This window comes from Patella vulgata, chromosome 1 (assembly GCF_932274485.2).
Source record: "Patella vulgata chromosome 1, xgPatVulg1.2, whole genome shotgun sequence".
NCBI classification, from domain to species: domain Eukaryota; kingdom Metazoa; phylum Mollusca; class Gastropoda; family Patellidae; genus Patella; species Patella vulgata.
This window is the reverse complement of record NC_065879.2, coordinates 32,514,908-32,542,801: the sequence shown is the minus strand read 5'-3', so window position 1 is coordinate 32,542,801 and position 27,894 is coordinate 32,514,908. Positions and strand designations below refer to the sequence as shown.

At 33.6% G+C, this 27,894-nt stretch overlaps 3 protein-coding genes across 4 annotated transcripts; 2 read left to right on the top strand and 1 right to left on the bottom strand.

Moving 5' to 3' along the window:
* Positions 1-100: 100 nt before the first annotated feature.
* LOC126808949 (parafibromin) lies at positions 101-10,968 on the bottom strand. The gene is made up of 13 exons (XM_050534020.1): positions 10,808-10,968; positions 9,544-9,649; positions 8,216-8,345; positions 7,817-7,875; positions 7,513-7,595; positions 6,364-6,586; positions 5,634-5,750; positions 4,788-4,854; positions 4,307-4,483; positions 3,702-3,789; positions 2,502-2,731; positions 1,944-2,085; positions 101-157 (listed from the first exon to the last, which is right to left on the bottom strand). The coding sequence occupies exons 1-13, from the start codon at positions 10,936-10,938 to the stop codon at positions 121-123; spliced, it is 1,590 nt and encodes a 529-aa protein (XP_050389977.1). The 5' UTR covers positions 10,939-10,968; the 3' UTR covers positions 101-120.
* Positions 10,969-11,418: 450 nt separating this feature from the next.
* On the top strand, positions 11,419-15,909 carry LOC126808953 (6-phosphogluconolactonase). The gene is made up of 5 exons (XM_050534025.2): positions 11,419-11,576; positions 13,501-13,701; positions 14,189-14,331; positions 14,905-15,045; positions 15,311-15,909. Exons 1-5 carry the CDS (start codon positions 11,450-11,452, stop codon positions 15,434-15,436), a joined length of 738 nt encoding a protein of 245 aa, XP_050389982.1. The 5' UTR covers positions 11,419-11,449; the 3' UTR covers positions 15,437-15,909.
* Positions 15,910-16,523: 614 nt separating this feature from the next.
* LOC126808951 (F-box/LRR-repeat protein 6) lies at positions 16,524-27,863 on the top strand. Of its 2 annotated transcripts, XM_050534023.2 has the most exons (11): positions 16,524-16,780; positions 19,617-19,776; positions 19,962-20,135; positions 20,567-20,756; positions 21,882-22,010; positions 23,361-23,483; positions 24,078-24,224; positions 24,482-24,585; positions 25,347-25,521; positions 25,759-25,913; positions 26,509-27,863. In XM_050534023.2, the coding sequence occupies exons 1-11, from the start codon at positions 16,747-16,749 to the stop codon at positions 26,663-26,665; spliced, it is 1,548 nt and encodes a 515-aa protein (XP_050389980.1). In that variant the 5' UTR covers positions 16,524-16,746; the 3' UTR covers positions 26,666-27,863. The 2 variants fall into 2 exon arrangements, with proteins under 2 accessions (XP_050389980.1, XP_050389979.1); XM_050534022.2 differs by lacking the exon at positions 16,524-16,780 and having other exon boundaries at positions 18,769-19,776.
* Positions 27,864-27,894: the final 31 nt, after the last annotated feature.

The window sequence follows — 27,894 nt, the reverse complement described above, 5'->3', positions numbered from 1 at the left end:
ATACATCTATATTTCACATATTGTTTGTGGCTAGATATTTATTATTATCAATTGTCCACAAACTATTGTCTAATGTATGTAATAACACACAATAACAGTCACATTTACAAGGAACTACATCTAAAACCTGAGATGAGGTTTAGCTGTTAACATATATCTGAAAAATACGAACAAAAAAGCATTGTTAAAATCTGAACAATTATCTTTATGTGGTTTTCCATTTTTGTGATTTGTCAAATTATATATCAATATATTCAGCTCATCAGTTTAAAGGCGAGCAATAGGGCTTGATCTTACACACTCAAAGTGAGGAATCAGATATATTCTTTGTATTAAACAATGTATTACATTGCCTACCAATTAATTATTAGCCAATATGAAATTTGTTTGACAAATCTCTTGGTTAAGAGAAATGTATCTCAAATTTATTATTTGTGTTCATGCATATATGGTTAATCTTTAAGACATTTACTAATATGTATCATTAAAAAAGTCACTAAGAATAGATATTATCAAATATTGATAAAATTTTAAATGTTTTGGGCCATTTATTTCTCAGGGGCAGACAATTCTCCAAACACAGAGATGTTAGATCATGGACTGTAGTGTACATGTTGGATATAGAGCAAAATAGACTGTCATCTAATTTTAAACAGAGAGGGGGGGGGGGAGCGAGAGAGAGAAGTTTAAGTCCACCTGACACAAACTAGGTCATTTTGGGACTAACAAATGGTTCTATTTTATTTCAAAAATTTGCTTGTGCATAGGATTTTTTAGCATCAGTGGAAGGATGTTGAAGGACCTGGAAAAACCCCACGATGTTGGACAGGCGACCCTACTCCTTGTCACATACAACCGGGGAAACGAAAACACACCAGTGGACTCGAACGGAACAGCCACAGGTAATGATAATACGTTTGCTGTCAAGTCACATATATAATTCCAGTAGATGGTCTTCTACATTGTGTTTTACGTCTCAATTTTAGAGCTGCAATGGCTCATCAAGTAAGGCGGTTCGCTAACCTGGAGGACCGTGGTTCAACCTCGGTGTTGGAAATGAAATGAAATGAAATGGGGTTTACTGGGCTAATGAAGATGGGCATATACCATACAGTTTGTTATGAGGGAAATTTTGCCTGGGCAGCAGCACTCTTTTATTGAATTCCAACTGCTAAGCAAGTAAGGCGTTGGTTCGCTAACCTGGAGGTCCTGTGTTCAACCTTGGTGTTGGAAATGAAATGAAATGTGGTTTAACGTCCTCCTATACTGGGCTAATGAAGACGGGCATATATCATACAGTGTGCTATGAGGGAAAATTTCTTGGGCAGCCAAGGGATCTTTTACGTGCACGCCAATGTATATACGGGACCTCGGTTTTTCGTTACATCCGAACGATTGGACAGCTGTTCTTGTCAGGCCCTCCGTCCTGCACCACTGACAATGGGAAACCACGTTGGAAAATCCCGATGAACCTTCTCGGCCAATGCAGGGATCGAACACGCAACCTCCAGACTAGCGAGCCAGCGCCTTACCCAGTTAGCCACCGTGGCTCCCCCTCGTTGTTGGACGAGAAAGTTCATCAGCCTTTTCCAGCATGGTACCCACTTTGTCAGTGGTGTTGGCCTCGCAAGTGACAACGTATAGTCGTTCAGATGGGATGAAAAACCAACGTCCTGTATACAGATTGGCATGCACTTAAAAGATACCTTGGCAGTTAGAATTCAATAGAACACAAGGCCATAGCGCTGCTGTCTGGGTAAAATTTGCCTCATAGCATACTGTATGGTGTACGTCCAGTTGGAGCACAACAGTATGACATTAAACCCTATTTCATTTTATCTTCAGTTCTTATTTTATTTGGTACTATGTATAAGATAAATCATGTTATAATATAGAACCAATGTAGAAAACACCTGTATGTGCAGAGTTCAAATAAACTATACCTGTCTAATATTTCCCAGAAACCATTGACTGAAGCTCTGTCAAGATGTCGTTTATTTCTATCTAAACCAATGACATGTACAGCCCACTTCTTAACATTTGCTTCTAATGGTGTTTCTGACCACTTCAAATGAAAAGCTTTTACTGAAAAATACAAAAAAAATGATCGATTAATGATTATTTAATGACATTCAATGTATGTTTTCAGTCCTTTGCACACCAAGCATCACACATGCATTGAAGTGGAACCCACTATGCAACAAAAGCGAGAACAATTCAGAAACCTGAATTCTGGTACATCAAGAGGAGAAATGAAGAAATTAGCTTTGTACTGTATCTGTTTCACTTGGAACCGAGAAGAACAAAGAAGAAAATTAATCCCTCAAGTTTCCTTTCTGACTTTCCCTTCTAAAAGAGTTATGATTTTACTGAGGTGTCGACAAGTACAACTTTCTACAGGAATTTTATTTTAAAAAAAACTTTCTCAATTTAGAAATAGATCATATTATTATAAGTCGTTTTATAATTTCCATAATATAAGTGAATAATTTTCCACTTACTTTTTGAAAATATATCTACAGGATTACCATTCCATGGCCATCCCTTAAACTGCCATGCAGGTCCCTGTGCAAATACAGCTACCACACGATCCCAATCATCAGGTGTGAGTTTTAAAGGATTATCTATAATTCTGTAGGGTACAGTTAATCCCCCTGGTTTCCTTCTCTGTATTAATACTTCATTATCTCTCTTGGTACCCTGGGACTTCTTTTCTTCAGTACTTACAAATCTATAAATAGAAAAACAGTAAAATAGTATGCAGTCAACAATATTCTGACCATAGGTTCTTTTACATTGCAGAGAAAACAAGCCAACAGTGAGGCTGATGTTCCCTGCCGAAATCCCAAAATAAATAGATGACACATTTCAAATGTATCAATCAATCAAACTGATTATCAACTATACACTTAAGTTTCATCAATCTCTACCAGATAGAATCAAAGTTATCTTGTCCCAAAGCATCGACCAATGAAATTGCTTAGCTCTGCTTAATTTTAACTCAAAATGTTAATCTTTGAACTCCGTCAAGACATTCACCTAATGAACATCTACATCAAGTTTAAACATTCTACCTCAATTAAAAGCAGAGTTGTTATGTACCAAAGTCTTGACCAATCAAATTGCTTATCAATCATTAGCCTAAGCAGAAAATTCTCATCATTGAACTTAGTCAAGGTAATTGTATAATGAATTTATGCTCGGAGTTTCATAACACTCACTTAATTAAAACCAAAGTTATGGTGTCCCAAAGCATCAACCAATCAAATTGCTTATTTTGTCTTACCCTAATCAGAAAATTCTCATCTTCGAACTCCATCAAGGCATTGACCTAATGAATACTACACCAAGTTATCCTGCCCCAAAAAGTGTGACGGACAGACAAACCCATTTTAATAGTCCCCTGCTTTCTTGGAAAGACGAAGAAAAAAAAAAAATGGGATTACCATGTGGTATTGTTTTATTTCAACATCTTGAAGGTCATTTTGAAATCCATACACATGCTTAGTATGAGAGAGAAATGGGTTTTAACATCCACTAAACCATTCGGCCACCCAACCCCCTTATGCTTTATATGGTTATGAGCATACGTGGAAGGTGTTGAGATGAACATTGTGACTGTATCTTTTTACTACCATTTTTAATGACGGTAAAAAGTAGACATATAGTTGTCTGTTACTAATTCAATTTAAGCTACTTACTTAAAATCCTGTAAAATATCTTTGGCATTATACATGGTAATAAGAGATGTGCCTGCTGCTGGTATGATAATAATAGGTGTTTTTGACCCTGAAATAAATTATACATTATAAACAATCTATAAAAACAGTGATCATGTTTTAATCATATTTGTGAGAGCACTGTAATAATTTCTAGTTCTACACAATAAAACATTTCTTCCTCTCCATCCAGGCTGAAGATAGGTATACATCATGTAGTGTGCTATTAGGGAACTTTTGCACAGACAGCAGTGTTATAGCTTACTCTCATTTTGAGTTCATTTACTTGCATGCCAATGTGTACCTGAGACCTTGTTTTTTCTGATCATCAGAACGACCAGACCAGGCCCTCAGTCCTGCAACACTGACATACGGCGAAACCATACCAGAAAATCCATAGAAACTTTCTCTGCCAACACTGGGATCAAACTTCAGGGACCTCCAGGTTAGTGAGCCAGAGCCCTATTCACTGAGCTATCATGACTTTCAAATCTGGTTGAATGCTGATGTATTAATTTTGTATACAGTTCTGTGAACATGAGTAACTATATTAGAGTACAATCAGTTAATATTTTTCTATAGCTTACCTTTTTTCTGATTGGGTGGTGGTCGAGCTTGTGATATAGGACGAGATTGTTGTGAAAATGACTGAGGATTATTTTGAGAAACTTGAGGGAGTTTAGGAGCTGAAGCACCTTCTGTTACTGATTTGAGTGTAAGACCATGGTAAGTTCCCATAGTATCAATTTTAAAACCCTCCGTTTCTGAAAAAGAATGTAATACATTCATTTTATTAAAACAGTTATAACTTATAAGTATGCTAATTCTGTTAGAATGTTTAATTTTAGACAAGAATAAATGGTTAATGGGCCATTGCAATTTTCACCGACTCACCTCGACTTCATTCACTTTGTAATAAAGTAGTAGGGTACAGCTTCAATACACATATATTTCGTGATGCATTAGTTTCTTATTTTATAGCTCTTTTTAGAAGAATTTAGAAAAACTTTCCTATGTATTTGATTGTTAACACTAGAAAGAACAAATGTTTAATATAACAAATCTCACCATCTTTTCTGAATCTTTCCTGATCATATCTGTTATAACCAGCCGATGGTTGAGGTTTAGGTTGTGTCTATAATATAACATAGCAGAAATTAGATATGTATAATACAATTACTTTTTGGTACATATGCAATGAAAATTATACTTTGTTTTACATTTATTTCCAACACACCCAATTAGGGCCAGAGACCAGAATCTTTTTTTTTTCTCAAAAAACACTTTATGTAAACAATAAATTGTTAAGACAATATCTAATTTTTCACAGATTAATCCATGCAAAAATGTACTCATATTGATTATTTAACATCTAATTAAACATGCATTATGCAAGAGCAAAATCTGCTTATTACAAGTCTTTCTTTAGGCCTGAAATGTTATCTAAATTATCAATTAGACATTAATTAACTTATCCAGACCATAATAAACTCTCGATGTCAAGGCTAGCCTTCGATGTAGGCTGGATTAGATTCCTATATGCCGCTAACAGCCAAAGATAATTAAATCAGAAAAAGTGGATAATCGAGACTATGCTGTTTATATTAATGATTTTAGTAATGATAACCGAGACTATGCAAAAATTTCACCAGCTTCTTTCTCGGCTCATAGTGGATCAATTTGACTGAAATTTTCAGCAAATTACCTTTACACTATCTAGTTTTTAACTATTATAGCGAGAACTGCCATCTCTTTATCTTATCTCCCATAATGTATCTTTAAGAAATCAAAATCAAAATATCAATGGTTTCAAAAAGTTTAGAATGTTAATTGATAACTTTAGCCAATTTTTTTTTTTCCAGGAAAAAAGAGAAATAAATTCTAGGACAAAACAGACTAGAGCTGTTATCTTACCATGGCTGGTGTAGTTGATTGGACAGATGAACTATGATGACTATGGCTATGACGATGGCTACCTTCTTCTCTAGCTTTTATTGATTGCAAAATACTGAACACATTCTTGGCAAATTGCTGAAATAAATGAGACAAAAGATAATTTTAAAGTTAGAATTACAGGCTATCAAAGTAAAATAATAAACAAAGATGTGATACTGCTTTATTTAATAAAGTTATCCATCCTTGTATAGTATTACACCAATACCAACATCAATTTATTACAAAAAACTAAAAAAAAAACCTGATGTTAAAGATCATTACTTTTATAGCTTATTTCATTAAACACAAAAAATTATCCAACTTTCAAATTAGTAAAGGAATAACACTTGTACATGAAACGTAGGGTAGTCTATCTAGCCTTGTGGGTTTTCTCCCAGTCCCCAGTTTCCTCCCACTAGTAAAGACCCCTACGCGCAAGATAATTATTAAAATAAAATTGCACCGTCCTACGTATAAGATAACTATTGAAATAAAAGGGCACTGTATGTTAGTCCCAAAATGTCCTAGTTTGTGTTGAGTGAAGTCCAGATTCAAACTATTGATCCAATCGTCTATAACAGGTATGAGGTATCATGAATGAGGCAGAGTGTATTCATTGTCCAGATACCTGATATCACTTCTCTTGGAGGGGGAGTTCACATTGCTAACAATGCTGAACATTTTTAATCTACTTTTGTGTAAAACAAACCTTGCCAGCACTCTGTAAAATAGTAGTTCTTGTTCTCCATAATCTTTCTCTACTGACAATATCTCTAGTAACATCAACTTCTGCATCTACAAAACTTCTCTGTTCTAGAGCACCTGGTTGTACATCATCATCACCTTTAATCTTAGTTCTTTTAATGGCTAAAACTTTAGCCTTCAGAGCTGCAATCTTTTCTAATGGTAAAGCTTCATGTAAAGATGAGGAACTGAAAATCATGGTAATTATATACTAATAATTATCCCATTTGATGTGCATTTTTCGGACAATATCTGCGGCTAAAATGTACTAAAATTGATGATGTAGCATTTAATTAAACATACATCATGCAAGAGCTAATTCTGCTTACTGCAGGTCTTTCTTTAGGCCTGAAATGGTACCTAAATTATTAATTAGACATTAATTAACTTATCCAGACCATAATCACCTCTCGATGCCATCGCCAGCCTGCAATATTTAGTGGATTGGAATATATTTTTTGAAAAATAATTAAACATAAAAATGGATAATCAAGACTTCTTTTTTTATTGTACCGATTTTTATTGTAGTAATGATGATCGAGGCTAGCCTTCATTATGGTGGAATACTGACATATTTAAACGGTTTATAAAATCAGATAAAAATTGTGATCGCTAGCTAAAAAACACACGATTTTACGTACAATCAGGGGCCATAAATCCAGGAAGTTACAGTCTGACATGCGCGAATATCGAAAGGAACCAAGATCTTTGGGTTATAAACATACATTTCAAGTTTTATTAAAATGGTGATATATTCAAATGTTTTTTTAAATCAGATAAAAATTGTGACATGATTTATGTACAATCCATTGTGACCTCTAGAGGGTCAACAACCTTGATATACCAATTTGTCCGGCAGATTTGTCGACATTACGGTGTAACGGTGATATATTCAACGTTTTTTCTTAAATCGGATAATAATTGTGACCTATAAAAACGCGATACATGCTAATAGCATCAGAAACCAAGATCTTTGGGAGATGGACATAAATTTCGAGTTTCGTCAAAATCGGATAAAAATTGTGACCTGTAGAGTGTCCTTGGACATCCGGACAGATGGGGCGACGGCATGAAAATGTGGGCGTATAAAAGAAAATATGAGCAAAACACAAACCCATGTCCTGAAATTCCTGACATAGCACGAGATCTATCAATCCTGGTTATCCAGTTTCTTTTAGCCTGTTGCACTTGTTCTTCCTAGAAATAAATTATACAATACATTTTTTTACTCGAAAAATTTCTGGTCAGTTATGCGAACATTAATGTAAATATATAGTGGGCTGGGGACATTAAGATTGATTTCTTATGTGTTGTCGTGATATCAAATACTTTTTGCTAACTTTGCTAAAGGGAAATTTCCTTTTGTTCCTGACAAGAGTATCCAGTCACAACAGCACAGGATCTGTATTTTAACTAACCTCCAAACGACTTTTCTTTTTATCACTTTCTCCTCCTTGTTCTTCTGCTGATCTTTTAACTAAAAAATAAATATTTACTTAATCAGATCGATTTAAAATAGAATACTTTAGTGATTCTGAGTAGCTATTTTTTTCATAAAATATCAAAACAGATTAGAAGCAATTCAAAATTAATTGATCTGTCATGATGCAGCGCTCATGTTTAAGTTTACAAAAGTGAGGTTGATGACACTAATTCATTTATTACTGCCACATTTATGTTTTAATGGAACAAACCCATTTTAATAGTGCCCCACTTTCTTCGAAAGCCAGGAGACAATACAAAACAATCAAAATCACAAATTTTAGCTAATGACATTATGAACGTACTCTGTCTAGATACATTTTTTTTTTTATTACCTTGTATGGGTCTTTGTGAGATCTCTAATGGAGCACTCTTATCAATATTAGCTGAAGTAGCTATTTCTCCATTCAAGTAGGCCAACAGATCTTTTCTATCTGGACGACGAACAACATGTAAATTGTTTGCCTGAAAAAATGAAATTTAATACAAAAGTAGGAAACAAAATATATTTAAACAGCCATTATGCAAGAGTAAATCTGCCTATGTGCCTATTTCTTTGGGCTTTAAATGTTAAGTAAACTATTAATTAGACATTTATTAACATGACAAGATCATAATCAACTCTCGATGCCATCAAATGGGTCCGATTTTAAGTAGATTAGAACAGATGAGCTATTTAATGATTTACTTTAAAGATAGGTTGTGCCAGGTAATGAAACATATGCCCACAGCAGCTAAATCGCCCGTGCAGTCAACAAGAGTTGTCAGATATTTTTAATTTTGTCAGTAATGAAACATTTATAATACACCAAAATCTGATTAAGACTAACAACTCGTCAAGAGAGGGAGAAATGGAGTTTGACGTCTACTTGACACAAACTAGGTCATTTCGGGACTAACATATGGTTCAATTTTATTTCAATAATTCGCTGCACTTAGGAGTCTTTAGCAGTGGGAAGAAGGACACCGGAGAGAACACACGAGGTTGGAGAGGCGACCCTACTCCTTGTCACGTATTACCGGGGAATCGAAAAAATGCCAGCTGACTTAATGACAGACTCTATGATACAACACATTAGTGCTAACCATTCGGCCATCCAACCCGCCAGATTTCTCAAAGTGATCAAGGACCATAACTCTGGCAGTAATTATCGGAAATTGGTGAAAATCAATAGGCTTCTTCGTCTGATTACCTTAAACACTGTGTATCAATTTAAAGTCAATCGGATATTAACTTTAGCCTCTAGAGCTTCCTCAAGCAACTGTGGTTGCTGGACCGACAGATGCAGCGACGACAATATATAACCACATTTCAATGTGGGCATATCAAAATGGTGAAGCGACAAGCGAGGTTTAGCCTTGAACAACCAATACGGTGGTTACAATCAGTGCACACATCTTGTCAAACCTTCAAAGGCGCATATCTTTGCTCAGAATAAGTAAATTAAATGAAATTTTGAATATATTCATTTTGCATTATCTATTATTGAACTATCATAGCAAGACTGACCAGCTCTATCTAAATCTTACATAATGTATCTTTAATTATCAATGATGTTAAGATTTTAAAAACATCAAACAACTAAATTTAAGACATCTTATTCCTCTTAATTTAAAGATCTCTAGATTTCAAGAAAATTAAATACAATGCAGTTATACTAACCACAGCCTCCTTGACATACATAAAATGCTGAAGGTGAACATTTTTCAAGAGGAACAGGATTGAATCTAGTGTGTAATATTCTTTTGGTATACCATCCTTGCCAGTCCTAAAATACATTATTTTATAAAGCAAATAAGTGACATCTTTTCATTAATGATTAAAAGATTCATAGCACAAAATACATTCTTTATTTCTTTTTACGTTTGTTCTAAGAATTTCAATCACATCTCCTTTACTAAAAAATAATTTTTGTCATAATAAATATATTACTTATTACTACACAAACAGTGTATAGCAATGATTCTTTTTGTATGTATTTGGCAGATATGTCGATTGGGATTGTCCAATATCTGACCGACAGCAAATAGGCCCATCGGACATCAAGAAGTAAACCAACCCAAAAACATTATAATGTACATAATGAGAGTATTAGCTTAACCATGTCTTTACTAATCTTAATTATCTTTAATAATAGACAGGATCAAGTCAACTACAGTGTTATAAACACAAACTTGATTGACTACTCAATCTAGCTGATTACGTTTTAATCTTATTCCTAATGTAATGTCGTTCGAAAATGGCACCTACATGTACATGTATGCTAATTACAGGAGTTGATTATTACCTGTTCATTCATTGACTTGTCAGCTACATGTAAACTATAACAGTCGTACCGTTGTGAGAATTAAGACACAATCTAAGTAAGTAGTAAGCTTACATTTAAAGGCAATTTTGTTCAATCATAAATATACAAGCTTGCTGATTATTCGTGACACGTCCAGTAAGTTTAAAGTAGCTAAATATCTAACTCAATCATCAAAGTCTTTGACATTGAAACCACAAATTGATTGAGACTTCTGGCGCAGTTCGCCAAACATAACTGATTTGAAATTACAGTAAAAACAGAAACGATTGAATGTAAATCAGTTTGTATACACTTACATGTATATTCATTATATGTGTTGCGACCCATTTGTGTCAATTTCTAGGTTCAAAATTAGCGATTCTGCTCATTGCTTATTCACTGGGAAACCAAATATTCTGTACATACATGTAATGAACGTATCGCCATCCGAAAGGACCCCCTATTATGACATGTCGACCAGTCGGTGCAGAACAGTGGGACGTTTAACCCCATGTTACTATAAATGATAAAGACCACAGTTCTCGGGAGTTATCGAACTTGATAAAATGGAAGTAAAAACGTAGCCTGCACTCCACGCTATTTTTCACACTTTTCCATAAAATACATTCCAATACTTACCCCCACACGACATAATTGGTCTTTACGTTTTTTTGCCACGCAAATTCACCAAATATAACTTGGTCATCTTTCTCCGTGATGTCTTTTTTGTTGACATTATACTGTCTCAAAATAGTCAGTACATCCGCCATTGCTGGTGATTTGGGTTAACATATTTTTGGTTGTCCAGTCGCTCAATGTTTCTGTCATCACACTCACACTGTGAAAAGTCGGTCACAGCGTGGCCGGCTATTACTACTTAGTTCACTGTCTTTAATTGGTTCAAATTTAGTCAATTTATCCATATCCACGTTTGATTTTGTTTCACTTTAATTATCATTTGAAAACAAGAATCACATCCTTTTAATAAATAAAAGACATTAAATCGAAATGGCATTGCATCGAGGGTCTGGACGATAAAGGCTTATTATACAGTACCACTGATCTCTATGTACAGCACACGAAAAGTATTCTCCAAATAAACTCTTTACAGCTATATTTGTTTTCCATCTGATTATTTAAGAGATCGCACATACAATCACCACAGAAGTGTGTTGAAAAATAACAGATATCTAACAGAAAATTTCAATACTTTGTTGAAATCATTTCCTTGATATATAAAATGTATTTATTGTTTTGTAAGAAGCGGAGAGTATTTCCAATATGGCTGCCCCCACGGTGCAAGTTTTTGATTCTGATAAAAACGTCGCAGACAATTTGTGTTCCTTAGTTATTCGCAAAGCTAAGGACGCAATCAACTCTAGGGGTCAATTTTTTATAGGTGTATCTGGTAATTGCATGTTCTGTGATTTCAGTTAGAAACATTTGACTATAAATGATGCAAGCACTAAGCTGACCACTGTGACTATTTTAGTAATAACTTATAAGTTAGGCTTAGGGAAGAGAGACCCCTACCAGGGGCGTACTCGATTGAACGTTCCGGAATTGAAATCTCTCAATCCCAAAAATAGTGACAATCGAGTGAAAATGGGTACTTCGGGCTACAATGCATGCGTCGACTGGATATATAAATATCTCATCCAAGCATGCATCCGAAACCTGTTCGTCGTGTTTAATTACGTCACAATTCTACTCACACCACCTCCGTCGTTGGGACTGACAGAACTGTGACAGGGCTGGATTCCGTGTCACTCGATTGCAATTCTGTCAATTCGGGACCTTCCTGACTGTGAATCGAGCATCCCCATCTAGTACTAAGTAGGCCCTAGAGGCTAGTGCTCTCTCTTCGTTACTGGCGCATCCTATGACAACTAATATGAAAATACGGCTTTCCCCCCATCTTGGTTCTAAGGCTATTTTGGAATCCACACCAATTTTTTTTATGAATTTTGATTGTGTTTTTGGATCGCTAAATTCTACATGAAAATAGTGTTGGATTATTATAAATTTTGTGTCGGATGTGGCAAGAAATGATTCCCTTTGGCGAACAAAGAAGAACCACAGTGAAAAACAGACAGTAAGGATTCCAAAATAGTCTTAGAACCGAGATGTGCGGTGAAAGCCTCATTTTCATATTAGTTGTCATTAGGAAGCGCCAGTAATGAAGAGAGAGTACTAGGGGTCTCTAAGACTTCGTTACTAAAGTAACTACTACACAATCAGAACTTTACTTTGTATTTAGCCTAATACATTAGACCTGTGTGCCTTTGGCTTTCATAAAACAGCAATCTGGTTTGATGTGACTCCCAGAATCCCATTCATTCAAGAAATTATCTGGTCAACCATAATAATCACCCATAAAAACATAGTACAATATAGTGCTGGCACCTTATATCACTGAATCGATGTATCACCTGACAATTTTCATACTGAATTGCAAGACGTTAAAGGTCACCAGAAAAGCATCAATTTTTTTTTAAATAATGCAAGTAATAATGTCAACATATCCTTTCCAAAAGTATAACCCGAACCCTAATGTCTATATTACCTGCAAAAGGTAAATTTCAACATTAGTAATTTCCACCATTCTTCGTGACTAAGTTCGATAATGAGCATTTTCTGTTCAGGGTAAGCAGAGCAATAACCAATTTGATTGGCAGAGACTTTGGAACACAATAACTTTCCTCTAATTAAGCCAGACTGTTCAAACTTGGTGTAGGTGTTTGATTGGTTGATGCTTTGGGACACGATAACTTTAGTTCTAATTAAGTGAGAGTGAGGACATTTGGTGTATAGTTTTATCACATCAATACCTTGAGTAAGTTCCATAAATAAGCATTTTCTGCTTAGGGTAAGCAGAGCGATATGCAATTTGATTGGTCGAGACTTTGAAACACAAAAACTCTCCTTCTAATTGAGGTAGAATGTTCAAACTTGGTGTAGACGTTCGTTAATGCTTTTTGACACGATAACGTAGTTATAATTAAGTGAGAGCTATGACACTCCGAGTATAGGTTCATTATATCATTACCGTGACTAAGTTTAATGAGAATTTTCTGATAGAGAGTGATGAAACTTAGTGTATAGTTGATAATCAGTTTGATTGCCCAATACTTTTGAAAAAGATCAATTTGCAATTAATTAATACGTGTCATCTATTTATTTCAGGATTTTGGCAGGGGACATCCACCTCACTGTTGGCTTGTTTTATTTTTTATATTAACTATTCTCAGTAAGGACCTGATTTTTAATGCCTAGCTATATTGTGTGATGCTGTATCTGTATGATATAATTTACAAATCTTTTTTTGATAGGGGGAAGTGCAGCTAAATTTTTATGTGATGGCTTAGAGAAGGCTGAAACTAATTGGTCGAAATGGAGAATATTTTTTTGTGATGAACGTCATGTGCCTTTTACAAATCCAGAATGTACCTACAGTGTTTATAAAAACAATCTATTATCCAAAATAAATTTTCCACCAGAGAATATATACCCTATAAATCCAGATCTTCCAGGTATACTTCTATATATATTTTGTTCATCTTTCTCTGGGAATCAAGACATTTTCATTTCTATTTTTATAAGGAAAATATAACTGAAGATATATGTAACACATTCAGTTGAAGTAAACTGATTATATTTGTCATGTTCCCCCAAAGAACCATGTTTTCTTGGTCTTGTTGGTGCAAAGGAGTAGGGCATTGACTCCTATTTCATGTCTGATTTATTTCCATGCTAAGCCATAGCCATTTTATTTATCTAATTTATTTTCAATCATTTGGTGTATTGGGATAATGAGAAATACTTATAAAGATAAAGATCTTTTCCGTTTTTCTTGGGACTTCAAAGTTCAAACCTCAAGAATCTGGCTAGTCTTCAGAAATACAATTAAAACAAAAGATATTATTTACAAACTATAAATATTCATCTTCTCTTTAATAAAAATACTTTTTTAAACTACCTATACCACATTTTTTTTTTAACTTATTTTGACAATTTTAGTTGAAGAGTGTGCAGTAGATTATGCTAAAAAAATCAGCACAGTGTTTGCAACAACAGATCTACCAGTTTTTGATGTGTTGGTATTAGGAATGGGTCCTGATGGACATACCTGTTCTCTCTTCCCTGACCATCCTCTGTTACAGGTAGAATTAGATTATTTTTATTTTTAATCTGTACTTTCGTTCAGATTTTTAGAAAATAAAACATTTCAGTATTGTTATTTCTGCTGTTGCAGTAAAGCAGTACGTTAACCCCAATTTTATTCTTTCATTATTTCTGCTCTGAAATGTGATTCTTTGCAAAACTTATTTTTAAACATTCTTATTCCAAAATCATTTACATTTAGCATCTGTTTACATCTACATGCCGAGAGACCAGAAATTAGTAATAAAATACCTACTTTGAATATAAATTGCTGCCAAATATATTGATATTCTGGCATTTGGTATGGTTATGTTAGTGACACAGGTTGAGAACTACACATATTCTCTGATGTCAGGCTTGTATAACTTGATTGCTTCTTTTATCTCTACCCTCAATCTGGTTTGATTTTGTGTGTGCATGCCATCATGTACTGTTTGATATATTATATTCAGCCTATTTAGCTCATTAGATCAATTTGCATGGAAGAGAACCTCTAAGGATTGTTTTTAACATAGAAAAAGTAAAAAAAACCTCACATTGTATTACCAAATGTTGCATTGTATCTATTACAGGAAACAGAGAAAATAGTGGCACCAATATCTGATTCACCAAAACCACCACCGTGTCGAGTTACAATGACCTATCCTGTTATTAATAAATGTAGATGTGCTGTTTTTGCTTCCTGTGGAGCAGGGAAAGCTGAAATACTGAAGGTAAAGTATAACATCATGGTCATTTAATAAGCCTGTACAATTTATAAAATTTACTTGCAAATTGTATTCTCCATTTGCATAAATCTATGTTTATTTGACTTTAATGAGTGTTAATCCTGTTTATGATAAAGATTTGAAACGTACCCATTCAATGTCACTCATCATATTAACGTTGAGGTTGAAATATTAAAGATGTAGTTACTTTCTTAATGTATCCGTAAAGTTGTTAATATTCTGTTTACTTATAACTATCTTAATTTTTCAGCGTGTTTTGGAAGGAAATGAGGAGAAACCTTTACCTGCATCAAGAGTAAAGCCAGAACAAGGGGAGGTAATTTGGATGTTAGATGCCCCAGCTGCAGCTAACTTGAAAAATTACAGTAAAATGTAACATATTTTTTTTTTTATTATGGTATACAAGGATTTTGTTATTGTTGAAATGACATAAGATATTATTAAATTTTATAATTATTTAATGTTTTATGTTATTTGTATGTGCTTAAGAAGCACTTGTATGTGCTTAAGAAGCACTTGTATGTGCTTAAGAAGCTTGTTATCTATATTTTTGTGTAATGCTATTTTTTGCTATGTTACATTTATTATTTTATTAACAAAGAACTAAGTTCTAAAATCTATAGAGTTACAAATAAATCTAAAACAAATTTGTGCTATAATGATTTAAAATACAACAAAAATATCATTTTACAATGTAAAGGATAGGCCGCATACACCAATAAATGTACATGTATTTGTTATGCAAACATAGACCAAACTTTTTTGTACTAGTAAAAACGCACACATGTATATACAGTAATGAAATATTACCAAATAATAAATGATATTGAATAAATACATGTACTTAGATATTTAGTCTTTATTACATTTTCTTATTCCCTCAAGACCATAATGATAGCCAAAACACTGTGCATATAAAAGAAATCCCGAATCTAATATTGGTAATTTTAAGTTTTGCTCAGTATTAATATTTTATAATTTTAGATCACATATTTTGCTGAAAAAAATGTGTTTATGGATTGAAAAAATTATTTTGCGAACTCACACACACGCACACCCATCTCCCCCATATCTACCTAGATTGATAATCATAACCCATACCTACCTTGATTGGTAATCATCCCTCCAATACCTACCTAGATTGGAAATCATCTCCCCCATACCTACCTAGATTATTGGTGATTCACCCCCCACCCCCCGAAAAAAAGATACCTACATTTGTACCTATATTGATAATATCAATATTTCAATTGTTTGTAGAAGTTTCAGATGATGCTTGAAATAGTTTCAAGGGAAATAGTACCGGTTTGATAATAATCTTGTGCATTTATTAGGAATTCTTATTTAGAGGGTAGATCGTTAATTTATTTGGGTTTTTTTTGTTTGTTTTTTTTTGTTTACAACCCTAACCTAATGCCGTTTTAATGAAAGAGGGCACTTTCATTAAAGGGGGGTAACTCATTTTTAGCAAGCTTTTCTCTAGTGTTTGAAAACAACGAAAGCGATGCTTACAGGAAATGGCGCAATGCATGAAAACAAAACAAAACATAACAATTCAATGTCAGATTTATTGACAGAAAACGCTGAATCTGAAGTACCGGTATATAACAAAGTTTGTGCAACTCGTCTTTGATATTGAACTGAACGGAATGAAGATCTAGCTAATGTGATTCCGTAATATTTAGGATGGCAGAAAGAAAACGACCTGGTCAAAGTTCGGGTAAGAAATGGACGTACACAAGTCTGGTGCCAGTGCCAGTAGTGGTGGTACCGTATCTTAAAGTAGCCAAGATTTAGCTCAGTATCACCCACAGTCTTCGACATTGCAAACACGACTTATTTGTCAATTTAAATCAACATTGATTGGAGTGAACTAAGATAATAGAGGCCCAAATGGTGGGTGGATGTGGTATAGGTATTGGACAAGGCGTTTTCTTGTAGGAATGTTGGCCTACTACTTTGTAGTCTCATCCAGACAATAAAAACGGTCAAATATCTCAGACAATAAAACCAGTCAAATATCTAAGATGATAAAATCAGTTCATAATTCAGTCAAATGATCCAGTCGTATAAACCTGTCAAATAATCCAGTTGAATAAATTTAACCAGTCGCTCAATATGATGAGGAAAAACGTAAAGCATGACTTTAGACTTAGTAAGCAGCGGTGGCAGTAACTAAGATAACAACATGTAGCTTAGTGCTCTATAAATACCCCCACATTGTTGTTTTTATTCCGAAGCAACTAGATACTATGCTGTCATCAGTTTTATGCATCGGACACAGACTAAAAAGAAGGTATTTAGTCCTGCCATTTATTTCTGTCATTCACCTTTAACCCTAATTGATGACCTTACTCACAAAGAGAGGTCTGCATAAGTTGTTTTAGGGTATTGAATGAAAAAACAATAATAAAGTTTTGATTTTAACAATCAAATTTGAACATTAGGGAAAATAAAAAATAGACAGAAACCATGATAAACGATATTTGAATTAGTGCATTTTTTCTTTAAATTACATTCATTACAAACTTAATTTTAATCGGCCATCAACTGTTTTTTTCGACTGTCTTATTCTACTGGACTTTACTCATGTGCCAAACATACGCGACTTTTATTTAGGACTGGGTTTAGGATAGCATCTTGAATGGGAGTAACATCAAATATGGAATTAACCATAATTAAGTAGTTGTTTCAAACAGGACAAAATTAGGGTAACCAGACAACTCGGACAAAAACTAGTCGGACGGTTGATACATGTAGACTACTCTGACCAATATTTTCCTTTACTAATTCGCTTCATAACTAAATTAAAAGACTATTCAATATTATTCACAACAAAAATGTTTTATATAATATATGTTTCTTTGATTCTTATTCCTTTTATCCAACAATGTGAGAATATTGATATATTGCATTATTTATACACAGAAATAATATCTCAGATCAGTTAACTTTATTTGCAAGACCTAGAGAAAAGCTTAAAATTTAAAGAGACAATAACACTCTTGCTGGCTTGAAAGCTCCAGAAAATAAATAATATCTCTATCTAAGTACTAGATTTTTAAGTGTCCTACCTGTTGTGTAAATTATCCATTACATCCTATTTTACTTGTCCAGAGGGTTCGAAAATATTTTTAAATCAAAGTTTCATTTGAAAAGGTTTACGTTAGACATTTCAAACCATTATGTTGAATTTTTCAAAATTTTTAAATAAGGTGTGTTAAGATGAAATTTGTATCATCAATTAATTGAAATATTCTAAAATAGTAACATTTGTTGTCCAGAATAAAGATTGGGACATATTATTCTGTTACAACAAGAGTGGTATTGAGCCTTTAAGAACAATATAGCTGCATATTATTATAAACTTTGTTTAAAAGGCTAATTAATTAACAAAGGGGGGGTAAAATATAGTCTGTAACAAGTTTGTGACACTTCAACAAAATGATTTAAACAGTATTTAGTGAAAAAGACTACATGTAAAAAGTACATATAATATGGATTCTTATATTAAACCATTTCCAGAATTTTAATAATATACAAATAAATACATATATAATATAATAAATAAGTAATAAGTGCATTGTTAGATTGAATAAATAAATTTCAATAATGTATAAATATATAATAAGTAATATATATAATAAGTAAGTGCATATATTAAAATGAGTAAATATATAAATAAATAAACAAATACATTTTTATAGTATAAATATTTATTAACAGTTTGATAAACATGACAATTTACATTCCAACAAATTTCATAACAGTGTTGAGGTATTCAGTGGGTGTCTTGGCACCAGTGATTAATAAGGTATTCTCTTCTACGATTCTCTATCAAGGTGGCGGCACTTTCTTCTTTTGGGAGCAAGTCTGCCCCCAGATTCTAGTTATCTGATGGTTAGTTTAATATCTTCGTGTTCGGTCTTAATCAAGTCTAGGAACTTGTATATATTTGGATGGCCCTGACCAAGCTTCTTCAGTTTACAGTGCCAACCTTCCAAATGATTAGTGTGTTCTTGGCCTACACCCACAGGGAGGGTTGGATGGCCGAATGGTTAGCACGTGCGCACTGTATCATATGGTCTGTCATTGAGTCAATTGCCAGGGTTTCGATTCCCTGGTTGTACGTGACAAGGAGTAGGGTCAACTGTCCAACCTTGTGGGTTTTCTTCGGGTCCTCCGGTTTCCTCCCACTGCTAAAGACCCCTACGCGCAAGCGAATGATTGAAATAATGATTGTTTTTTTTCTGGGTGAGCTTTTTTACCCGTACTGCTACACACTCATACGCACAAGCAAATTTAACCATGTGTTGGTCCCGAAATGACCTAGTTTGTGTCGAGTGGACGTTAAACCTCATTTCTCTCTCTCCCCCCCCCCCCTCTACTGTCCAGTAACCTCATAATCCCTTATCAATCAGATGTGGGGATAGTTAGGTTAAACTCTTGAAACATCCGTCATTTTAGTTATTAAATAGCACTGTTAGTATGTAATAATCAGATCATGTTAGGACGAAAAGCAGTCACTTACAACCATTATTTTTGTTTTATGATAGATTCTAAGAAAAGAAAGAGAAAAACAGAGAAAGGGATACTTGGTGTTCCTAAGAGACCGATGCTATTTTCTTTTAATGTACGTCAAGGTGAAGAATGGAGCTCTGATTCAGAAGATTCAGATTATATCCCTTCTGATGAGGAAATATCTAATACCAAAAGGTAATATGAGATGATGGAGAAAAACCCTTGCAAGTACCATTATTTAATACTGCATAATATGCAAAGTCCTTTATAACAATACAGTAATGAAATGCCAAAAATTGAATTCAAATAGAGACTACCAATGAGAATCTAAAGCAGTTATGTAGCAAAAATAAATAGGTTATATTCATGTTGTATTTCAGGAAAGTTAATAGAAGGAAACGCATAAAAAATTCCAAGGAACAAAAACCTAAAGAATCAATTGTTGAGAAGTCAACTGAAAGAAGTGGAGTTAGCTTACAGTTACCAGAAGAAATTTTACTGAAAGTATTTCAAGAATTAGTAAATAGTCAGGGTACTCTCCCATTCCTTGTAAGGTAAGGTTGAGAAATGGTGTAACACCCACTTATGATAACAAATCTATTGCTCTTTAACATGGAGAAAACCTCATTAGCAGACAACCCTACTCCTTGTCTCCATATAAATTGGTGGGATCAAACTCAAGTCGCCTATCCAATCTCGTGGGTTCTTTCTGGGTCCTCTTGTTTACCCATACTGCTAAACACCCATACGCACAAGCAAATTACTGAAATAAAATTTAACCATATGTTAGTTCCGAAATGACCAAGTTTGTGTCAAGTGGACGATAAACCCATTCCCCTCTCTCTCTCTCTCTCTCTCTCTCTCTTTCTCACTTCAGACAATTCAACCACTACTACCACCTCTTGATATAAATAGTATAAGAATTCTAGAAAAATCCTCAATTCGTTCATAACATTTGCCATGTAAAACATGTATATATTTCCAGAGCATCAAAAGTTTGCAGAACATGGAGAAATGTTGCTTGTGATCCCACATTATGGAGAAAAGTGGATTTGTCTTTTGGTTGGATTAAGATGAGTGAAAGGGTATTAAAATGGTTATGTGAAAACAGATTGACCCACTGCAGGGATGTCAACTTATCTGCATCAAAATTTTTCGTCAACAGCAACATAAAGGTTTTTTGTTGTTTTTTTTAATTTTAACGATGCACAACCTGAAATGCAAATGGGCAGTTCAAAAAGATTTATCAGTTAAGAGCTAAAATCAGCTTTGGAATGACCTCCCGGAAAGCTAAGGAATGGAGTATAAGGTATTATTAATGCAATACCTTAGCCATTAAAGCAATACTCCAGGTACGCACACTCCTTGAAACACATGGAAAAATGAAAATGTGATTTCCAGTACTGGAAAAACAAGATTACTCCTTGAAACTCATGGAAAATTAATATTTGTGGTTTCGCTATACATGTATATATTTTAAGATATAAAACTGAACGTAGTCATCAAATGTTTCTTCGAAAGTTCACTACTTTGTCGCCGTAAATGTTCTTCAAGCGTAAAAAAAATACATTATTATGCAGAATTCTATACAGAGACTCCTGGAATCTGGTAAATAACTCCTGGAAAACTCCTGGAATTTTGAGTGTTCTGAGTTGTGCAAACACAGATACTTTCTTATAGTCATCACCGGTTGTATGTGACAAGGAGTAGGGTCACCTGTCCAACCTCGTGGGTTTTCCCCAGATCCTTTGGTTTCCTCCACTGCTAAAGATCCCTATGTGCAAACGAATTATTGAAATTAGATAAAATTGAACCATATGTTAGTCTCGAAATATCCTAATTTGTGTAAAATGTCCTAATTTGTGTAGAGTGGGCCCTCAACTCTCTCTCTCTCTCTCTCTCTCTCTCATGTGTCATGTGTAGTTTAGCAATAAAGAGGATAATTTATCTAACAATGGGGTTCTGACTTTATCCAGTTTTAGGAGTTCTTTTACTTATACTAGTATGCCATTGTGTGCAGAGTTGAACTTTAGATTTTTGTATCATTGAAACATCTAAGCAACACTTTGCCTGTTGGACTACAGCTGCTACCACCGACAAGTTTAAACCTGAAAGTTATTTCAGCCTATGCCAGGATTTAAAGTCTGGACAATCAAGTTGCGAGTCCAGTAACCTAATCGCTCAACTACTACAGTACTCTTTGCATTGTACAAAACGAATTTAGATTTAAATCTAGATTATGAAAAAATGAACTATGCATTTTGAGAAAGAAATATTAGTTGGATATTTATGTTTTGTAGCTATTAACAGAAACCTGTTCACAGTTAAAAGTTATAAATATATCATATTGTAAAGTAACCACAGAGACAATTGTAACAATAGCTGAAAATTGTCATCAATTAACATCACTTGATCTATCTTTTACACCTGTAAGTAAAGGTATTTTTTTTTAATACTTTTTAAGCCTCATTTGATAAGTAGTTTTACTTTCGATTAATAAATTGAAATAAGATTAAATATTTGCCTATGTTGAGGGCTCTTATTAATCAAATCTTAATTAAAATATATGTTCAGAATAATATGGCTAAGAGTTCAATGTAAAAATGAAGAAGTCTATCGAATTTAGAAAATTTCGGTTAATTATTTATTTGCCTTGTTTCACTTTGTAGAACCTTGTGAACACTCAAACGACAAAAAGTTATCATCCAATTGTATGAAATTAACATGAATCATTTATCTTAATAAAACAGAGAAGCCTAACGAATTTCAACCATTTCACAAGGACCTTGTGAATGCTTGAACTTAAATGACAAAAATTATCATTATCATCTGATTTGCATAAAATTTATTGTCACCTGTCTGTCTGTCCGGCCGAACGGCACACTTTTTGGGACACTTTAACTCGGCTTTTAATTGAGCTGGAATGTTCAAACTTGGTGTAGGTGTTTATTATGTGAATGCCTCGATGGAGTTCGAAGATGAGCACTTTCTGCTTAGGCTAAGCATGGGTAAACAATTTGATTGGTTAATGCTTTTGGACACGATAACTTGGGTTCTAGTACCTTGACTGAGTTCGATAATGGCCAATTTCTGCTCATGGTAAGCAGAGTGATAAGCAATTTGATTAGTGGAGTCTTTGATTCTATGTGAAACTTTGTGTATAGTTTCATTACTAAGTTTGATAATGAGCTTTTCTGCTTAGACTAAGAAGATACTTCAATCTGATTGGTCGAGACTTTGGAACTCAATAATTCTCCTTCTAACTGAGGTAGAATGTTCAAACTTGGTGTAGGTATTTATTAGGAGAATGCCTTGACAGTGTTCGATCACCGATTTGCCACTAAGGCTAAGCAGAGATAAGCAATAAATTCATTATACCAATACCTTGACTAAGTGCACTGTTGACTTGTTTATATTACCAGTATTTACATTAGTAAAACAGAGACCTCTATTGAATTTCAACAATTTCAATTAGTTCTTAGAGTTGTGGCCCTTTTTTCACTTTGTAGAAACTTGTGAACACTCAAATGATAAAAATTATCATCTAATCTGTCAGAAATTGATATGAGTGTCTTCCAAATGCTGCCATTACCCACAAAAACAATAAATATGAGACAACCCTTGTTGACTGATCGTACAACTTAGCTGCCGTGGTTGTATGTTTTGCTGGCTGGAACCTGTCCTAAGGAATAAACAGATCTTTACAGATGTGTCATGTACAATTTTGTAGCTTGTAACTGTTTTGATCTTTCATGCAATAATGGTGTTGTTTTTCTCAGGTAGATGCTGTATGTTTACAGAGTTTAAAAGTTTTGTTACCTAAACATGGCCTTTATCTTAAACAACTTACTATGGGAGGCAATACCTATAAGTCTTTCAATTCCGTATTTAATTTGATTTTAGTAAGTAATTAAATTTTAAACTTTCTTTAAACATACATTATGCAAGAGCTAAATCTGCCTATTGCAGGTCTTTCTTTAGGCCTGAAATGTTATCTAAATTGTTAATTAGACATTAATTAACTTATCCAGACCATAATCAACTCTTGATGCCATCACTACCCTGTGATATTTAGCAGATTGAAATACATTTTTTGAAAAATAATTAAAAGTAAAAATGGATAATTGAGACTTTGTTTTTTATTGTACCAGCTTTAGTAAGGATTATCGAGGCTAGCCTAAAAGCTAATATCTCAGAAAGTTTGGGCAATTTGATTGAAATTTTGAGCATATTCTATTTATATTATCTATTTTTTAACAATTATTTTGAGAATTGTCAACTTTTTGTCTAATCTCACATAATGCATTTTTTAAAAATTCAGTTGTAGGTCTGAACTTTATCCTTTTAAAAAATTTCCACCTTACAGCATTATCAAAAGAAGTTTGATTAGTCAGTATGTTTCATTTCGCTATAAAATATTTTGAGTCACAAAAAAATCATATAAAAATATATGTAAGATCTGGATTTAAAATTCTTCTAATTGTTAACTATTTCAGAGTCACTGTCCACAGCTAGAAATGTTGGATATTTCTAATTGCTTATTTTCCACTGATATCGTTTTGGTCAATGTGAAAAAATTCCAGAATTCTTGTCCCAATTTACAAATCTTAGGACTAGCCAATTCCAGAATTGGAGTTTCACAGGTTTGTAGCTAGTGTTCTTTGCCATTGTGTCTGCACTCCAAAGTGCCTACTTAGTGACTTCTATCAGACGTCAGTCTGGTTTAAATATTTTCAGCAATCTTAAAAATCGATTCTGTAATTCAAATCAAATGTAGATGGTATAAGGTTAATATTTGAAGGAAAAAAAAAAAGATTATTTATTGACTATATTGAGCCATTTTTTATAGATGTCATTTTCAATTTTAAGGGTATGCTATAATCTTTTAATTTTTCACTAGGAACCTGGATTATCATCGTTTCCCAAGTTAGAACAGTTAAGTGTAGCATACAATAAACCAGGAGATCAACCAAGATCTTGTCTTAATTTAGATCTTGTTACAAGGTATATCGATTTTAATTTTCCCCATGTGATAGTGATGAAAATATTTTGTTCTTAATTTATGTGTAGAATTGCAATAAATCTGTGACTACATAACAAGGCCCTTCAGTCTGATATATAGGGGACTTAAGATATACAAAAGTGAACCCTAATGACAGCATTATAACAAAGCTCTTCAGTCCGATATAAAGGGGACTCGGAATAACTAGGGATATATGAAGCTCTAGTGTATGTTCAATAAATAATATTCTGAAGGGTAATTTGTTAGAAAGCAATGGGTGTAAAGTCAGTTGACAAAATTAAAGATACATTATGTAAGATTTAGATAAAGAACTAAACTAGCCATTCTTGCTATAATAGTTCGAAAGTAGATGATGTAAAATGAATAATTTGAAAATTTCATTCAAATTACTCTATTGCAAGCGAAGATATTAGCCTTTGAAGGTTTGATAGACGTGTGCAATAATTTCAACCACCGTACTGTTTGATCGAAGCTAAGTCTTGGTCCTCCATATTTGATTAAATCTAAGTATCGCTGAACCATTCTAATCTATTTAATATCGGAGAAATCTGATGCCATCGAGAGTTGATTAAGGCCTGGATCAGTTAATTAATGACTAATTAATACTTTAGAAAACATTTCAGGCCTAAAGAAAGACCTGCAATAGGCAGATTTAGCTCTTGCATAATGCATGTTTAAGGAGTCAGATTTGAGTAATGATCCATTAAGGTACAAGTGTTGAAAGAGTACATTTATATTTTAGGATTCTACATGATTCACCTGATTTAAAGTTATTAGATCTACGAGGTAATGATAATATAGATTGTTATAACTTGTGTAATATAGACAGTAATAATGTACAGTCTCTACATGCCTCGAATACAGCTACACAAAGGGATGGTTCTCAATATCAACGGCTGGCATTATTGTTGACGAAGGTAAGTACTGTTGTACATCTGTGTATTTATGTATAGTAATGAAATTGAAATAAAGAACTAAACTTCCATTTATAAATCTGTGTAGATATACTTGCTCCAAACTTGTATCAAATAAAACTTTAAATGTTGATTTTGGAAACCAATTGGATCTTGTCACAGTTAAATGTATTTGCTTTATTTGTTCAGTGATCTATAAAATACCCACCAGTTGAACAAATCTTTGCTTTTCCTTTGCAGTGGAGAAGAAGTCTTTTAGAATTAGACTTATCGTGGAGTACTTTACGGGAAGAAGATTTAAATCATGCCTTCAAAGGACTGGTTAATATGACCGATCATTGCCCATTATCCAGCCTCAACTTGGCAGGAACAAATGTGACACAAGAAACAGTAAGGTAAAAATTTCAATTGTAGCACTGCTCACTTTTTGCTGAAAGTTCAATAAATCATGCTTGTTAGACAAATGAAAAAAAGTTAACTTGTTTTCACTAGAACAAAAATCTGAACAGTCACTCTATGCATCAAAAGTTCTCTGGACTGTACTGATACAAAAGGAATAAATCATGCTTGTAAGACAAATGAAAAAAAAAAGTTAACTTCTTTTCACTCAAACAAAAATCTTAACAATAACGGTCCCCCTCTGCATAAAAACTTACGTTATGCATCAAAACTTCTCTGGACTGTACTGATACAAGAGGGATTGGATTGCTGGGCGGTTTAATGCATCTGCTTTTGATTATGAGGTTTGTTGATTAAATGTCACATTGAATAGGGTTACCTGCCTAAAATCATAAAGGGTTGGGAGTGTCACTTATAAAGATTGATGCAAACAAGAAACTTATTGAAAGGAAACATGTTTTTCTAAAATGACCTGGTTTGTGTTAAGTAGTTGTTGAACCACATTTCTCTCTCTGCTGGTAACCCTAACAATTGAAAAATGAATAAATATTTTTAAATGGCAATGATTATGGATTTGTTTGTATGTTTCAGTCTTGTATTGAACAAATGTCAAGACTTAACCTCTGTGAACCTTACCTCATGTCGTGGAATGACCCGTGGTTTTAAAAGAGAATTCCAAACAGCAGCAGATGTCAGAAAATTACGAAAGGAATTGAATTCAATGGATTCAAGTGATTCAAGTAACTGAAAAGCAAACTAAAGAACACACTACCTCTGTATGGATAACCTGATGGTTAAAAATAAACATATAATGACAAAGATGTCCAGGAAATTTGATAAAATGTTGGTTATGTTATATAATAGGACTTCTGTGGGAACTGGATTATTAACTGTTCCTGTATGCAATCTGATAGATCCTTCTGTATAACTTGCATATCATGTCAAGACTTGTTTGTATGCTGTATTACAAGAGATCAATGCGACCCGAAGATGATCAACATAAATGCAGATTGAATTCGTATAAAATTTGTGACATTTTATAATCTTAACTTGTAAGTAAGAAACCATTTACCCAATAATAATATTGTCAAATATCCAGGCCTCTGATTAGCTGGTTATCTTATTAATGACCATTGTTTCAACGGTTCCTGATAGGTTAAAGACTGAACTCGGTGAAGCTGACAGAAGCACATAAATATACAGTACTGCATCGATAAGCACAATGTTAATCCAATAATGACTATTTCTAAAGATGTGAGGTAAATCAGGGGGTTGTAACTCCAGGTCCACTTCTATTACTGTAACAGCCTCCATGACAACAAAGCAAGCATTGCATATCTGACAGTTTTTGTTTGAAATTTACAAAACAAACAATTGGCTGATAGACTATAAATAGAAAGTGTCCGAAACAAAACAATGCTCGTAAGCAAGATAAAAAAATATCACATTCAAATGCTTGCTAGCTCAGAAGTCTTCATCAAGTGTCGCTCAGTAATAAGCAGTAATTGTATTCCACAGAAATGTGACCTGTTTAAAGATCACTTTGCATGTTTTGAGGGTATAAATAATTATGGTACTGCAATTCAGTACCATATGTGTATTGAATATGTCTGATCTCAAAAATGAACATAATTCATGTAATTGTTATAATTGATACTTGCAGCATATCTACATATTCCTATATTAGTATTTTTTTTTTCTTTTTAACATTATTGTCTTAATTGCACATTTTGAATTAATAAATTATTCTATTACCATACTCAGGTAAAAGTTTAACACAATTTTGAAAATTTATTCCCCATTTGGTCATTTTTTATTGGTATACATACATATACCTGTACAGTGTCTATTTTATTTGGATTTTAACTTATAATAAAAAGATTTATATTCTATTTAATACATTTTATTATAATTGTTGGTACTTACACACCATAAAAGAATAAATATGTTTATATTTACAAACCACAAGATATAAAT